The 15,036-nt window shown below is 36.3% G+C and overlaps 1 protein-coding gene across 5 annotated transcripts in view; it reads left to right on the top strand.

Moving 5' to 3' along the window:
* Nucleotides 1–14,084, top strand: part of CHL1 (cell adhesion molecule L1 like) — a 193,696-nt gene extending 179,612 nt beyond the window's left edge. For 3 of the 5 annotated variants that reach the window (XM_032794614.2, XM_032794612.2, XM_075073096.1), the window contains 4 exons: nt 2,539–2,700; nt 3,400–3,531; nt 5,936–6,008; nt 9,869–14,084. In XM_032794614.2, the coding sequence (XP_032650505.1) occupies nt 2,539–2,700; nt 3,400–3,531; nt 5,936–6,008; nt 9,869–10,085 (584 nt within the window). In that variant the 3' untranslated portion in view covers nt 10,086–14,084. Of the gene's footprint in view, nt 1–2,538; nt 2,701–3,399; nt 3,532–5,935; nt 6,009–6,120; nt 6,200–9,868 lie in introns of all 5 variants that reach the window. The other 2 variants (XR_012657127.1, XM_032794616.2) reach the window with 2 other exon arrangements.
* Nucleotides 14,085–15,036: the final 952 nt, after the last annotated feature.

Raw genomic sequence — 15,036 nt, 5'->3', positions numbered from 1 at the left:
TCTCTAAATCCAATAGGAATATTGTAAAATTGCAGTTCAGTGTTTAATGTTCATGTGAATCCCATGATATGGCTGATAAATAGTAGTGGGAAGATGACAAATGCTGGTGGTATATTTTTATGACTAAAGCTTACTTCCTGTATTGTAGATTAAAAACCTAACCTAACTGCTCTCAGTTTTCTGAAGCTAATTTCTGCTGCACACTGACCTTTTCGTATATTGAGCAAACAGTTCCTTACCAGTATATCTTTGTTTCCCACCCCACACCCTCAGGATTTTTCTAGTCCCTCTACCAATCCTTCCCTAGTTACCCATTACTTCTTTTCTATGGGTATTGTACAGTATTTAGTTTTATAATACAGACCAGATTTACATGGAAAGAAATCACACACATGCAATCTCCACTGGACTCCTATCTTACATTTTAGGATACAGAAAATCCTTTATGCAACATTGTGGTGCCAAATATCAAAGGTCCTGCAGAACTCATGGTGTAAAACTTTGTTCCCAATCAGACCATCCCAATAAGGCAAAACACCCGATCCCGCAAAGCACTTGAGCACATGCTTAACTTTAAATAAGTGAGTCATGGCATTAAAGAAATTGACTTCAACGTGGCCACTCGCATGTTTAAAGTTAAGGACAAGTTTAAGTGGTTTGCAGGCTTATGATCTCAGTGAGTAGAGCTACCAGATCAGACCTATGCTGCATACATACTGGTATATGACTACCTTGTCTGGCTGACATCTTTATGTGTTTTATGGCATTTATTGACCAACAGGATTAAAGTTCACACAGAAGAGCTTTATTTCTTGTGACTTTATGAGTAGCTTTTTTATGAAACACATTGTTCTGACATCCTGATTTTACAAAATGTAATTAAAATTTACCTGTAATGTCTTGTTGCTTAATTTGCAGTTTAATTAAAAAATTATAGCTCAGCCACATGTACCGTAGTTCATTTTGTAAAACGTACCACTAGATGGATTAAGTTATGCTAATACACTGTGCTTCACCATCAGCATTATTCTAATTGTCTGATTCCCAGTGGTCTAGTAATTTAAGTACTTATTAAAATATATGTATACTTGCCTTGGAAAACATATTATGTTCATATTATGTATTATTAACCATGTCTATTCCACTCTTAATCTCTCTTTCTTTTCCTTCAGTTATCAAGAAGGGCTAATCTCTCAAAGCTTTTTTGTTTGCTTGCTTACCAGTTTCACTAGTAATCAGCATTGCTTTACTGTCCGTGTTATAAGCGCAAATTGGTCAAGCAGTTTTTGAGCTATACTGTATGTATGAGTAACCATAAGATCCTTTTCATTAGTTGACTTTAGAATGTTGACAACTGAATTAAGCAACTGAACAGAAGTAAAAAGGCATATGATTTAATGCTTTCCTCCAAACTTTGGTGTCTAACGCTAGACCTGGGCACGGTTCTACTGAGACCTGATTTGAAAGCCCATTGACATCAATGATTGTGAGCCTTTCTGTAGGCTTTAACGGACTTTGGATCAGGCCCTAAATGTGGGTGCTGTTTTATATTTCTTGTGTAATTTTAGCAAAAGTTACTGCTTAAAATCCTGAAAGAGAGGAACAGTTATGATTCATTAGTATGACTTATACTATACTGTATCCAGGATGAGGGCAAATCCTGCTATTTTCACTGGAGTTAATAACGTTGCTTCCTTTTGCAATTAGCATTAAATGCTTTTTTTTTTAAAAGCATACATAATAAACCATTTATCCTGCAGTCCTGGATTCAGGTAAAACAGCTATTCATGTCAAGGAGAGTTTTGAAAGCAAAAGGAGTGCAAGACTGACTTTGTTGGAAACCCACAGCAAAAAAATTGACTGCAAATACTTTTCATATAAATAAATATCAGTTAGAGCATGTAAAGATTGTATGTGAAAATCCATTTGAAAGAAAACTTCAGGTATACCTAAAAGAGAGCTTTATTATAGCTTCAGTACAAATGTGAAATAAAGGGAGACAAGGAGATTTATTGTCTAAGGAAAATTTGAGTATAAATCCCAGTGTAATTGTTCATATGAGAGAAGTAATAATCTGTTTCAGGATAATATGGGCCTCAATCTTGTCCCATTTACTTCAGTTCAATGGGAGGTGGATCAAGCCACAGATTGTGTAAATAAACCCAGGCCGTATTCAGTTGTATTTTTTTTTTTGATTAAGCATTGATTAGTTAAAGCAGATCTATAGTCCTATATGTCATTCCTTCAATATTTACTTTGATCCTTCAAATTTAAAACAAACCCTTCATAAATCTCAGGATTATTTAGTTTGACACTGATTTTTTCCTGCAGAATATCAAAGAGCTAATACAGAAAATGCTTTTCTACTTTTTTTTTCTTGTCTACCTTAAAAACTATTCAAAGGCAAATGTTAAACATATCCATGTATGCTGTTTTACTATCACTTGCTATTTAAATAATTTGTAACTGTGCATTTCAGAGTCCTGCTATTGAATTAATAGAATTAATTAATGTGACTTGACTATGTACATTTCATAGGTAAAGGGATCAGGAAGATTTCAGAAGCAGTAAATCCCACCCAAAAGTTTCACCCCATTGAGGCACTTGAGCCCGGAACTGAATATACAGTTCGTCTAGTGACTAAGAATTGGGTTGATAACAATAGCATTTTTGAAGATGTAATTGAGACGAGGGAGAGAGGTGAGATATGAAACCATTTAGGGTGATAAATCCATTGTGATAAAACAAGATTTTTTATTTTTAATTTTTCAAGAAATAATGACATTACCTATTATGTGGTGCAATGAAAATGAAATCTTAGCATCTTTTTGCCATTTACTTCAATAGGAGCACGAATGAGCCCATCATTTTTCAATTTAGCCTTGTATTTTGTCTTCCCAGTAGTAAATAATGACACGTAAATAATTTCTAGTACATATTATTTACAGGTTTTAGCTACTATGCCATTTTAATAGGGTAGGTGCTGTTACGTTTTACGTCTTCAATGTGGCTAGCTGAGCAGTTTGCATGTATCCTGAACACTTTTAACTCTATTTCTGTCCAAAAACTGCTTGCATGAGAGACTATCAATTTTCTGTCCAACTTTCCTATTTGGCATTAATCCTCTAAATCCAATACTCCTTTGGAATTACTTCTATATGTTATGTTGCAGACACTTTATTTACTTAAATGTGAACATTATTCCTCATACCTATTATTTATGTCCTGTATTTTTTTCTTTTTTACATTGAAAATGTTAGACTGAAATCAGTAAAGCAGTAAATAGCAATAGTTTGGTGTGATTCAGGTTTAGTTCAGAAAATATTAAATGGTGGGGTTTTGGTTAGGATAGTCTATTTTCCTCTCATTAAATGTTTTTACTTCTCTCCTTTTACAAAGCTTATGCCGGCATTTATGAGGGAATTTCCACCCAAGGCTGGTTTATTGGACTGATGTGTGCCATTGCTTTGCTTACCTTAGTGCTGCTAACGATGTGCTTTGTCAAAAGAAATAAAGGAGGAAAATACTCAGGTAAATGGCTCTGTTGTCCTTTTTGAGATATTTCGATAATAGCAGTCATTCTTCACAGAAATAACTTCTTATTTAAGTGGAAATGCCTCAATATTTTGCCTTCAGTCCCCAGTGGTTGAACTTATACCAACTGAAATACAAAATTTGTATTTGAGACTTTTAATAAATATAACATTGAGTGAATTTAAAGAAATATTAGTAAACCTTTACTCAGCTGATGAGATTCGGTGCACCATTTGTAAGAGGTGCAGCACAGAACACTCACTCCAGAGGAGGCACTATGATGGCTTTAAGCCACCTTTGAACCTTCCTGATCCTGGGCTGCTCCGGGACTCCTTGGTGTAATTGAGACAACCATGGGAGCCTGTCTGAGTTACAACATCCTCCCCATGTTACTTTGTGTGCTGCTGCACTGCTCAGAATCTCCATGGGGCTGGGATATGGCCCCACTCCTAGTTCTGCTCCCAGAATGCTCGATGACTTGTGAGGGGGTCATTGGGAAGCAGATTGATGGATGCGCTGTGTACTGCCAGCGTAACACTGACAGACCCAGGATGTTGGTGAGCGAGATTGAACCTGTGACCTCTAGAGCATAAGCCTCTACTGCATGAGCTAAAAGCCACATGGCTCTTAGCTAAGGCTGTAGAGCAGACTCCTTAATCTTGTCACTGGTTAACATCCGAATAACTTTTTTCTGCTTAGAAAGATAGGAGTTCTATGCCCCAGAGTGTCCCTATGGGTTTCATTGTTTTCATTAGTGAGGGTGTTTTACGTGTGATTCAGGAAGCAACTTCTAACAGGGAAGGTTTAGGCCATGATCCTGTATCACTGAAGTGAGTAGGGGCACCAAGTTGATCATCATATAGATAGATGGTCACTTTTCATCCAGAGTCTCTCACATGGAAATTTTGAGATTATGCCCAGGCAGATTCACCTGTTGTCAGTAGTTTGATATGAATTGTGACTCCTTAAATGTCCTTTGACTAGATCTAGTCATTGCATTACATGGGTTGTTGGAGCTGCGCAATTAGAAATCTCTGTTCCATTTTTCCCCATATTTTGTATTCCAAATGAAATAATAGGAATATTAGAAATGTAGTAAGAGATATGGAAGTGAAAATTAAAGGCTGTGGTAGTTTGGTAGTATTAGACTGGTGGTGGGCAACCTGCGGCCCTCAGGCCACAAGTTGCCCGTCAGAGTAATCTGATTGCATGCCACGAGCCATTGTGCTGATGTTAACCATACACAGGCACTGCTCCTTGCAGTTCCCAGTGGCCATGGTTCACTGTTCCCGGCCATTAGGAGCTGCGAGAAACGGCGGATTATCCTGATGGGCCGCAGGTTGCCCACCACTGTATTAGACACTACAATAATTTTCATTATACTCACAGGTTATAATGTTAAATGCTACATATTGCCCTTTACTCAGGTAGGGTTACAATCCAGCCCTATATGTTATTGTTTCACAGTAGTTGTGCTAATATATTATTATTTCATTTCATTGAGCACTATACAAACACAGGGGACCATGCTAGGGGATCCAGTTGCAGGACTGGGGCCCTAACTTGTACACACAGGGCCAGATTTTTATAAAATTACTTAAGCTGCCTAATTTCCATTGATTTCAGTGGGAGTTTGAGACCAAAATTCCTTGAAAGATCTTGTCCATATGTTTACTAGAGCTGCACATGTTTATTGGACTAAAATCCTCTAATTAGCCTTTTTTTTTTTGCATGTGCAGTTACCTATTTTATATACCCAGTTCTGATAATTGTGTGCCCACAATGATTTTTTTTTCCAAATCTAACCACAATTAAATTAGCTAGGATAAAAGTAATAGTGACTGTAATATGCCATTCTGTATGTATGTTGATCATCAGCAGAAATCAGGAAGAAATTTCCCACATGGTACTGCACAGTTAGGTTTGTAAAAAAATTACATGGATTTTACACCTTCCTTGGAAACACCCTGAATTACCCACTGATAGAGACAGGATATTTGACTAGATGCACCTTTAAATCTTTTTTCCAACGATCCAGTTTGTAAATTCATATTCCAACTAAATAGTGTGATAATTAAATATACATTATGGTTCCAGATAGAGCCTGAATTGCACAGGAAAGAAATGTGTTTTAGTAAAAGAAATTGTAGGAGCTACATTTTCAAAGCAATGTACGAGGATTTAGTGGCAAAACTCTGACTAGGGTCCTTGGGAATTAGGCAGCTACTGCATTCTACACCTCTTGAAAATATACTGCTCTGTGCAATGCAAAACTTAACTAAAGTTGTTGCCCTCCAGCTGTAGGTAATGATTGACAGATTTCCCATAGAACTTGCCAAAAATAAAAATGATACATGAAACAGCATGGTGAACAGAGCTATTCTTTCTTTCATATATACAGTGAAAGAAAAAGAGGATTTGCATCCAGATCCTGAAGCTCAATCAATTAAAGATGAGATCTTTGGGGAATATAGGTAAATATGATCTACTATATCAAATGGGCTTTTTTTCCAATATCTTCACAAGTATTTATTTGATGTGTTTTTATTATAATATGCAAGTAACACTATGTTTTCGTTTTCAAAGCAAACCCCATGGGAGTGGATGATAATATGAATGTAAAGATATATCCAGAACACTTTAATCCACCCAAGTTATGATATAGGTAATCTTTGATGGAGCAGTCCTATTTTTCCATCTGTTTTTTATTTAGCACCTTTTACATATATTGTTATATAATGTTTATATTAGGCCTAATCCAAAGTCCATTGAAGTCAGTGGAAAGACTGTCATTGATTCCAATGAGTTTTGATTCGGCCCTTAGTAACATGAGGGTTGTTCATTCTGCAAAAGAAGAGAAAAATTTAAAAGACAGAAAATAGCAAATAAATATTAGTAAAGTAGTTTCTGTATAAGAAGTACAATAGTTACACTTGGCTGCATTCAAGACTAATAAGGCTAATTAATTACATTATATATTTACATTACATATGAAAATACATCATTGTATGAACCATATTGGAATACTGGTTAACTAGCTTTTAAAACACAAATGTTGCTGGCTAAATCCAGTATGTATACTAGATTATTTACAAAGGATAAGGGTTTTTTCCTGCATAATTTCATTTTTATTTAATTTTTAATGCCTTCTAATGGGACAGATATTTAGAAAGGTAAGAATGTCATGTGGTTAGTAACTTTCACCCCCAACTCCAGCTTGTATTTTCTAGAAATACAAATACTGCATTTGGGAAAATGAGCAAGACATATTGTATATTTGTATATTGATTATGAAGAGACAAATTTTGGGGCCAGTTACTTACGTCCTTATTCAGTCAACATTACTAATAACTTAAGTAATAGTATGAGCTAAGTCAGAATGGCAGAATTGAACTTTTATGTTACTAGCTTAGAAGCCCAGTCTTGAGCCCAACAATTTGGAAGATTTTGTAGTATCTACATCCACTTTCTATTTTTCTCTGGTTATTTTTTTTCGTGAAAGATGAAAACATACTCGAGATATCTTTATATCTCCTGATTCTAACGACCTTCAGTCCCACTGAAGTCAATAGAGTGAGACTGATTAATGTAAAGTAACAGGCTAGTATCTTTTGATTACCCAACAAAATAGCAGGTGATCTCATGGTACTATGAGCACCTGCTATGAGGTCCCTACTAACTTCAACTCCCACGAAGTCAATTGCAGTCAAAAGTGCTGATCACATCTTGGAGGAGATGCTTAAGACTTCAAAGCGCTAGTCTGAGAGGGGCAAATTTGTGGTCTAATGCCTATCCTGAATATCTCGTCTTGGAACAGTCCAATGTGTGACAGTCTCTATATACCATTGATACGGCGCAAGAGTGAGAAGACAGCTGGGTTATTGAGGCTGTCTGGGCTCCTAGAGCTGCAATGTGAGGGGGTAACCAGCAGGCAGTGCCGTTACATTCACATTTTGAGAGGTAATTTGGTGAAGTTGTGCAGAAGTTACTCAATTTTTATGTGCAACCACGGTAAGTTGGATTCATTTGTTGGTTCTCATTAAATCACTTCAATAGAACCATCTAACTGGAGTATCTCAGTCTTGACCATTTTGTGTTTGGATATGTACATAAGATGATTTACTTCAGATCATCATTGGACATGAGCTTCTTTCTAGGAGGCATAGATATCCTAGAAATGCACATGGACATATTCTATTGTCACTTTCTTCACTGTAAAGCCAGTGGAATTCCATGGATTTTAGTGGAGTTACCAGGCATACATTGGCATAAATGAGAGTAGGAATATGTCCCAGTTGCCTAATGTCTTAGGGATTCCAGTTAAACTTGTAACATCATGTCTTTGACTAAAAAATGCTATTGCTTCTTTGTCCATTTCTAATAGTATAAGAATTTCTAGTAATATTGTTTATATCTTGTGGCAGTTAGGAAACTTCTGTGACAAACTGCCAGCTTTGTTGAGACAGGAAATGCTGGGCTTTCCAGAATATACAATAATAGGCTCATTGGGATTTCCCATGCCATTTCCACTGGAATACCTTAGTCAGAAGATACTTTCCTTTAGACTTCACTGTTTCCAACACTTTTTTTGTAGCTGCCTTACAAAGGTCCCCATTGTAAATTGCCTCTTTTGACTGCTTCTTAGTAATTAGGTGTTGTGTCTTATTTACTATTTTTGCCATGCCTAATAAAAAAGGATGTTAATTAATATAGATTAGTATAAATTTGTTAAAAATAGCTTTGCCAAATAACACTAGGTGTCTTTTAATACTTCATTGAGTCATTTCCACATATACATATGTAAATTCAGAGTTTGAGGCTGGAGATGTGACAATATAACCAATATGTAATTAAGCCATGATGCTGATAGGTTCCATTAAACAAGGCTTTATGCTTTCCCATCAGGTCTATAAGACTTTTCTCTGATATACACAGGCTTCTCTCTGATATACTCCATCACTTTATCAAGATGGAGTTAGTTGAAAAATGGAACAGATCCTTTGTGAAAAATGTTGCAGAATAATTGTCCCCTTTGTCATGGAAAAATTGGGAGATCTTTTAACCAGCTCTGCTGCAAAGGGAATGGCCCAGAGCTCTGGGCTGCTCAGGTTGTATTTGGCACAAATCCAGAGTCTGGGGCCTTTGTGGCTCACTAATCCTTAGGTGTAGTTTGCCAACATAAGGGTCATTCCTGCAACTGGGGATTAACCATATATGGGGGTAATCCAGCCACAAACCCTGCATGGGACCGGGGAAGGCTCAGTGGTGAATTAAGTGCAAAGCCAGAGCAGCCCAAAACAGATTTGGAGATTCTTCCCAAGTAATTCTAGAGCATATGAAATGATGGGCTCTTTTGTACTGAATATGGTATGAAGAAGCGAGGTTTGGGCCTGATATTTCAGAGATGAGTCAAGATCTACATACATTATGGCATGTGCAATAACTGCTGCGTTACAGATTGGCACCTCTGCATCTGAAAACAGAAGAGATTCAGCTCTCATACCCACGGCTGTATCAGGCTCATCAGCCCCGATAACGTGGCCCAGTCGTCCCTAGATGGAAACAGAGTGTCACAGGGAGTGAATGTGGATTATGACTGTGCAGTTGCAAAATAGATAGATATGCAAAATGTATTTTTATTTATTACTTAGAATAAATAAAAGTGCCCACCCAGCACCATGCCAGTCATTTAAAGTTCCAAAAACAAAATCCTTATCCCTTCCAAAAAACAGCAGGACTCAATAAAATACCAGTACCCCCAAACATCAGCCTTTACCTCAATCCACTTACCCCACTTCAAAGGCTAGGTGAAACAAATGGACCCTGCATTGGGCAATACAAATGGCTCTTTGTTTTGTAAAATCAGTCTCTTTATGCCTCTATTTAAGATACAAAATAAGATATGATGATGAATCAGTAGAGCTGGTTTTCAGCGTTTCCTCTTTTCCCTTTCCTCCATTTTCAATGGCAAAAAAAGGAAAGGAGACAAAAAAGGAAAACTAAGAACTGTTTGCCATCCGTTCTTTTCAGTTGTTTGCATTTTTTGTTTTGTTTTGGTTTTTGACCTATTCCACTAACTTCAACATTACAAACAACGCAAAATGCAAACAATGCACAGAGTAGGGTGCATTAGCTGCACCACATCCATTAACTTGACCTCAAATCAAGTGAATAGTGTGTTCTGTGCAATGTTTTGAAACTGTATCCCAATCAAAATGTATCTGATTCCCTCTTCCCTCAATATATCTGTTTATTTTGACAAAGGAAATGAACAATTGCTGTTGTAATGGTAATACAAAGCTAGATTTTGGGAAGATTTTTCTTTATTTCATAGTGACAGCGATGAGAAGCCACTCAAAGGCAGCCTCCAGTCACTTAACGGGGACATTAAAGCTACAGAAAGTGCTGATAGTTTGGTAGATTATGGAGAAGGGGACCAAGGGATGTTTAATGAAGACGGTTCATTTATTGGCGCTTACGCTGGATCTAAAGAAAAAGGATCAGTCGAAAGCACTGGAAGTTCTACAGCAACATTTCCTCTCCATGCATAAAATATTAACATAAATGATTAATTTCAAATTTCCTTATTTATCTTGACTAGTAATCAACTATTACCATATATGATCAGAAGTAGGTTGCAGAATGAATCAGTCAGGACCCCAACCTCCAGGTAATATGGGAATTAGTCGCTGCTATCAAAAGATGATTTTTGAGACTCCTCAGTCCTGATTGTTCAGGTGTTTTCATTCTTAAAGAACAGGTGAATAATACTCTCAGATTAATATATACCACTCAGTCTGACCAAAACCACAGCTTCTCCGTGTTACATATGTATATAGTTACTTGCTACCCTACGTGTTTCTCTATATAACTTTCTCTTTCATGTAAGCTTTGTCATTTGTATATACGTTTACATCCAGTATTCCCTAATATATAATGACCTTAACATTGTGGAGGTCAGAAGGTAGTCGGAGTGGGAGAAGGGAGATTACTTTAAAAATTAACACCAAGAAAAAATAATTGAAAACACTATAGAAGTACATTCCATATATTATTTAATGTTCATGAAGAAAAAGAAAGTCTGTTTAAGTAATTCTAGAATTAATGGCTACAGCTTATTGCAATTACTTAGAGAAACAGCTTTATCCAAAAATAATTTGATCTCAAACTTGCTCTCAAAAGAAACAGGTTCTGATCTGGTGTCTATATCTTCTCTTCAGTAGCTGTCACTCTTTCCTTAAACAAGTTCAGTTACACTAGTTTTCCTTTGGCAGAGGATAACGAGGCTCATCTCACATCTATTCTATGTGTCAAAGAAGCAGGATCAGGTCTACTAAAAAGGCCACCTGAATCTGCCTCCCAAGATCCTTGAAAGCTGCATTTCTAAACAACTTTTTTTTGTCTGCCTTCTGTCTGTATATTTGTATGCCAGCATACATTTCAGGAATGCATTGTACATATTATTTGCAATTTTGCAGTAGTGATGTTGGTCCCAGGATACTAGAGAGACATGGTGGGTGAGGTAATATCTTTGTTTTGTATCAGTTTCTGTTAGGGAAAGAGACCAACTTTTGAACTACACAGAGTTCTTCAGAAGACGACGTTGGTCCAATAAAAGACAATCCACCTGGTCTCTCTTGTACATATTATATTAATATTTACATAACTGAAAACACAGACTGGTTTTATTTTGAAGTGAGAAATGATCCTAGCATGAGTCTGTATTGCTATGTAGAAAAAGAGGGACAAGTTGGGTATAAAACAGTCGTAGATTAGCTTTTCCTCTTTCTTTTGGATAATACTTAAAAAATCATTGTTTCTCCAAAAAATAAACCCTGAATATTTAGGTATTTTTTTAAAAAAAAATTATTTTCACATCCTGCATTGTTTCTTTTTCAAAAACTGGATTACGTTAGAGTTTCTTTTCTATATGATTTACTGAATAAGGTTTAAAATTTCCAATGGAGCTGTTCTTTTCTTTGCTACTCATTCCCATTACAAACTCAGCAAAGCTGCACTGTGCACATTTGGCGTTTTTATATTTTGTCTCCCAATTATTTTAAAATGTTTTTTGTTTTTTGCTTTTGTATTTTGTTAACTTCAGTACAGTGCAAATGTTCCTTGCAGTTCTATGTTGTTCTTCTTGAATGGTTGTATCTGCAATTACAATACATTTCAGCCATTGTTAGAAGGAGAAATCTTACTATATAAAAGCTAATTCCTGCAAAATCTTTTATACATGAGTAGTCCTTAGACAAATAGATCCATTGATTTCATTGAAAGTACTTCAATGGAAATATAGTTTAAATAAAGACTACTCACATGCGTATGGGTTTGCAGGCTCAGACCCAGAATTACAACATTATAGCTCCACGATGCACATTATTATATTATAATTATAACACTGGTTTTAATTTTATACAATACCTAAGGAACCAGCTCACATTCACGTACTTAAATGAAGCAGCTTGAGTTTCAAAATGCTCAACAACCATTGAAAACAATGGAGCTGTTGGGTGCTGAATCCTTTTGAAAACCTGTCCCTAAATCTACCATCTATTTGGAATAAAGGCCAATTGGACTACTTATATGTGGCTTGTAGGAGTATGATATGGTCATAGGTTAAAATAGTTAGCACAATATCCTGTATTATTAGCAGGTCAGATCCCTAAAGCTGGGAGAATTTGACAAATGTCTCACTATTGCAGTGTTTGTTTACTTTATACAGTTAATTCAACTTGTTCACTGAAAAGGAACTGGTCAGCTTTGGGGGGAAAAAAGAATCTCACACACATGGCGTCTAGCAGGAAACTGAAACCTTACATCCTGTTCCAAGTCACATAAGGTGACTTTTTTCAGGACTCCAGATTACTCCGAATTACCCAACAGGATGAGTGCCCATTGACACTAGTGCATGAGAACCTGAAAGTGAAATAATCTGAGAATTGACCAGACTTGTGTTACAATTTTCAATTTGTTGCTAGTCTGTTCCTAATCCATTTCACTTTTAGGGTGCTCTGCACTAGCACATAGCTGCAATGTTTGGGTAGTAGAGGACAGTTTCCTTGCCTTCTCAATTATTTCCACTGGATATATTTTTTTAAAAATAAAAATTGAAATGGTTCTATTGCCTTGGATTTTGTAAATGTTACATTTAGTCTTTTCGTCTTCTCTTCCCATCCTCTAAAGAAACTCTTAATAGGACAAGGAGGGCCCCTAGTTGCCTTATCCTGCAAGCCAGAGTAATAAGTTCCTAACTACCACTGCTCCCATCCACAAATTACTGGCCTTTCTAGTTTGTTTTTAATGGTCCGTTGAGAAGCCAGAAACTCTCTTCTTCTCCCCTACTGCTGTGCCAACTTCTGTAGATGGCACAAAATCCTCAGAGAGAAATTTGATTATGGAGGAGGGAAAGGTCCAGGGTAGGGTATTAGCGTGTCTTAGGTAAGAACTCAATTACAGGAATCTGCCTTCTCCTTCTGCTCCCCATAGCTACTCCTCTGTGCAAAGGGTTTGGACCTCTTATAGGGGCAAACCTTTTAGGATTGTGGGCCACTGCCATCTGCAAGTTTGGATTTCTGCTCACACATTAGGCACGATATGGCTCATTAAAAGTCAGCAACGATATGCATTTTTCTTGCATTTACAGGCTGTTTGGTTTAACTGGCGTCATAGTCCCAGAAACATCTATGTTAAACAGACACAAATTTCAAACCATGTTAGTGGGCCATCCTCTTATCAAATAATGAATAAACATCCTGTGCTATCACTTGCTCATTTGTAGCTTAAAGTTGCTGACGACATTCCTAAGATGTGCTATTCATCTGTGTCGGTACGAGTACTTTTTCTATTATTTTTTTTATTCAGACTCTTAAATCTTAATATTTGTGATTCATTATTCCTCAGGGCCTAAAAATCACACTGTGACAAAAAGATGTGCAATGAAATTTTTTAAATGTGCACTGACTTTTTAGGACTCTGCCCAATGAATATTAAACAAATGTCTGAAATTCCCAGAGATTCTTGTCTCTGTCTAGCTCCATTCTCTTTCTTGAGTAATTTTTTTTCAGCAGGGATTTTTTTAAAGGCACCATTATGTCTACTTTATATCCTGGAATGTGCAGAAGATTAAAATATGCTTCCAAGAGAGATGTCATTTTAAAAGCAAAACAATTTATATTTTTGGAGCCAGTTTTTCCTTTTGTTCAAAGCAGGCCAGTTCCATTCGTTTCAGTGGGGTTTGCTGTAGAGAGGGAGGATTTTTGACACTTACGTTGCATTTAAAGTATTAGCACCATAAATATAGTACCATAATTAAGAGCACAGGTATTTCTGATATTTTTCAGTAGTGCTTGAAATCCTCTTAATCAAATAACATTTTGGAAATCTGTAATGGTTTTTCATTTGTTACATACAAAAAACCCCTCCTACGTTAACTTCTTATTAAAACTGCACACACTGAATGAGACAGGGGTCTTGTGAAAAAAATGCCATGTGAGCATGTAATATATATATCATAATACGTACACACACGAAGGCTGAATTAAGGTTGCAACTGGATTCTAATACAAGATAAGTGTCTTGGTCATGTGTCTGCTTCCAATTAAGACAACAGACAAGTTATTTTCCCCTATGAATAAATCAATATATTGGAACATAGACTACAAAACTGGAAGGGACCTGCTGAGTCGTGGGTTTCAGTTCAGCAACCCCATCATATAACTCCATTAATAAATGTATTAAAATTATAGTAGTTAGGTTGTTTAGTATATATAATTAATAGAAAATCATATCTTCTGTAGGTCAGTTTTCAATATGATGCAATGATTCAACGATTTGTCACTTTGCTTTGGCCTGATCATACAAAGCCTTATGAGTACTCTTTATTCAGATGAGTACTCCCATCTCCCATTGACCTAATGGGACAAACCATGTGAGCCAATGATTCTCATGTAAATAAAAGTTTGCAGGATCAGAATTTTTTTCCCCAAGTGAATTAAATAAAAACGAGGAGGGTGCTTCTTTCCAGGCTTTTGACAATAATTTTACACATAGTTTTGGAAAACAATGTTAGTTAATTGGGTACTTTTATTCTAAGCCTTGTATACACCTGAAGAGACATTTCATTGTAATTTCAATCATGTAGTCATAGTTATACAAATAAAAAGGATATTTAGACATGCTGTATATAGTGTATCTCAATTATTTTAAATAACAACCATGTAAGAAGAGAGAAATTGAAGGGAAATCATTGTTAGGGCTTGCTGGCAGAAATTCCATTAACTTGACAAAAAGATCATGCCCTCAAAGGCACCTTTTTAATGTTTAGTGTTTCAGAATAAAGCATATACATGTTTGCCTTTTGATCTCCTGACTATGATACATGTTTACACTTGAGCACCATCTCTTTCATGTAAAAGTTTTGCCTATCATATCAAGCTTTGTTATCTGCAGTAATTCTGTTTTCATGCAGGAACCAATATATGGGTATGAGCCAAAGCA

This window comes from Chelonoidis abingdonii, chromosome 17 (assembly GCF_003597395.2).
Source record: "Chelonoidis abingdonii isolate Lonesome George chromosome 17, CheloAbing_2.0, whole genome shotgun sequence".
Taxonomy (NCBI): domain Eukaryota; kingdom Metazoa; phylum Chordata; order Testudines; family Testudinidae; genus Chelonoidis; species Chelonoidis abingdonii.
This window is presented reverse-complemented; position numbering and strand designations above follow the sequence as displayed.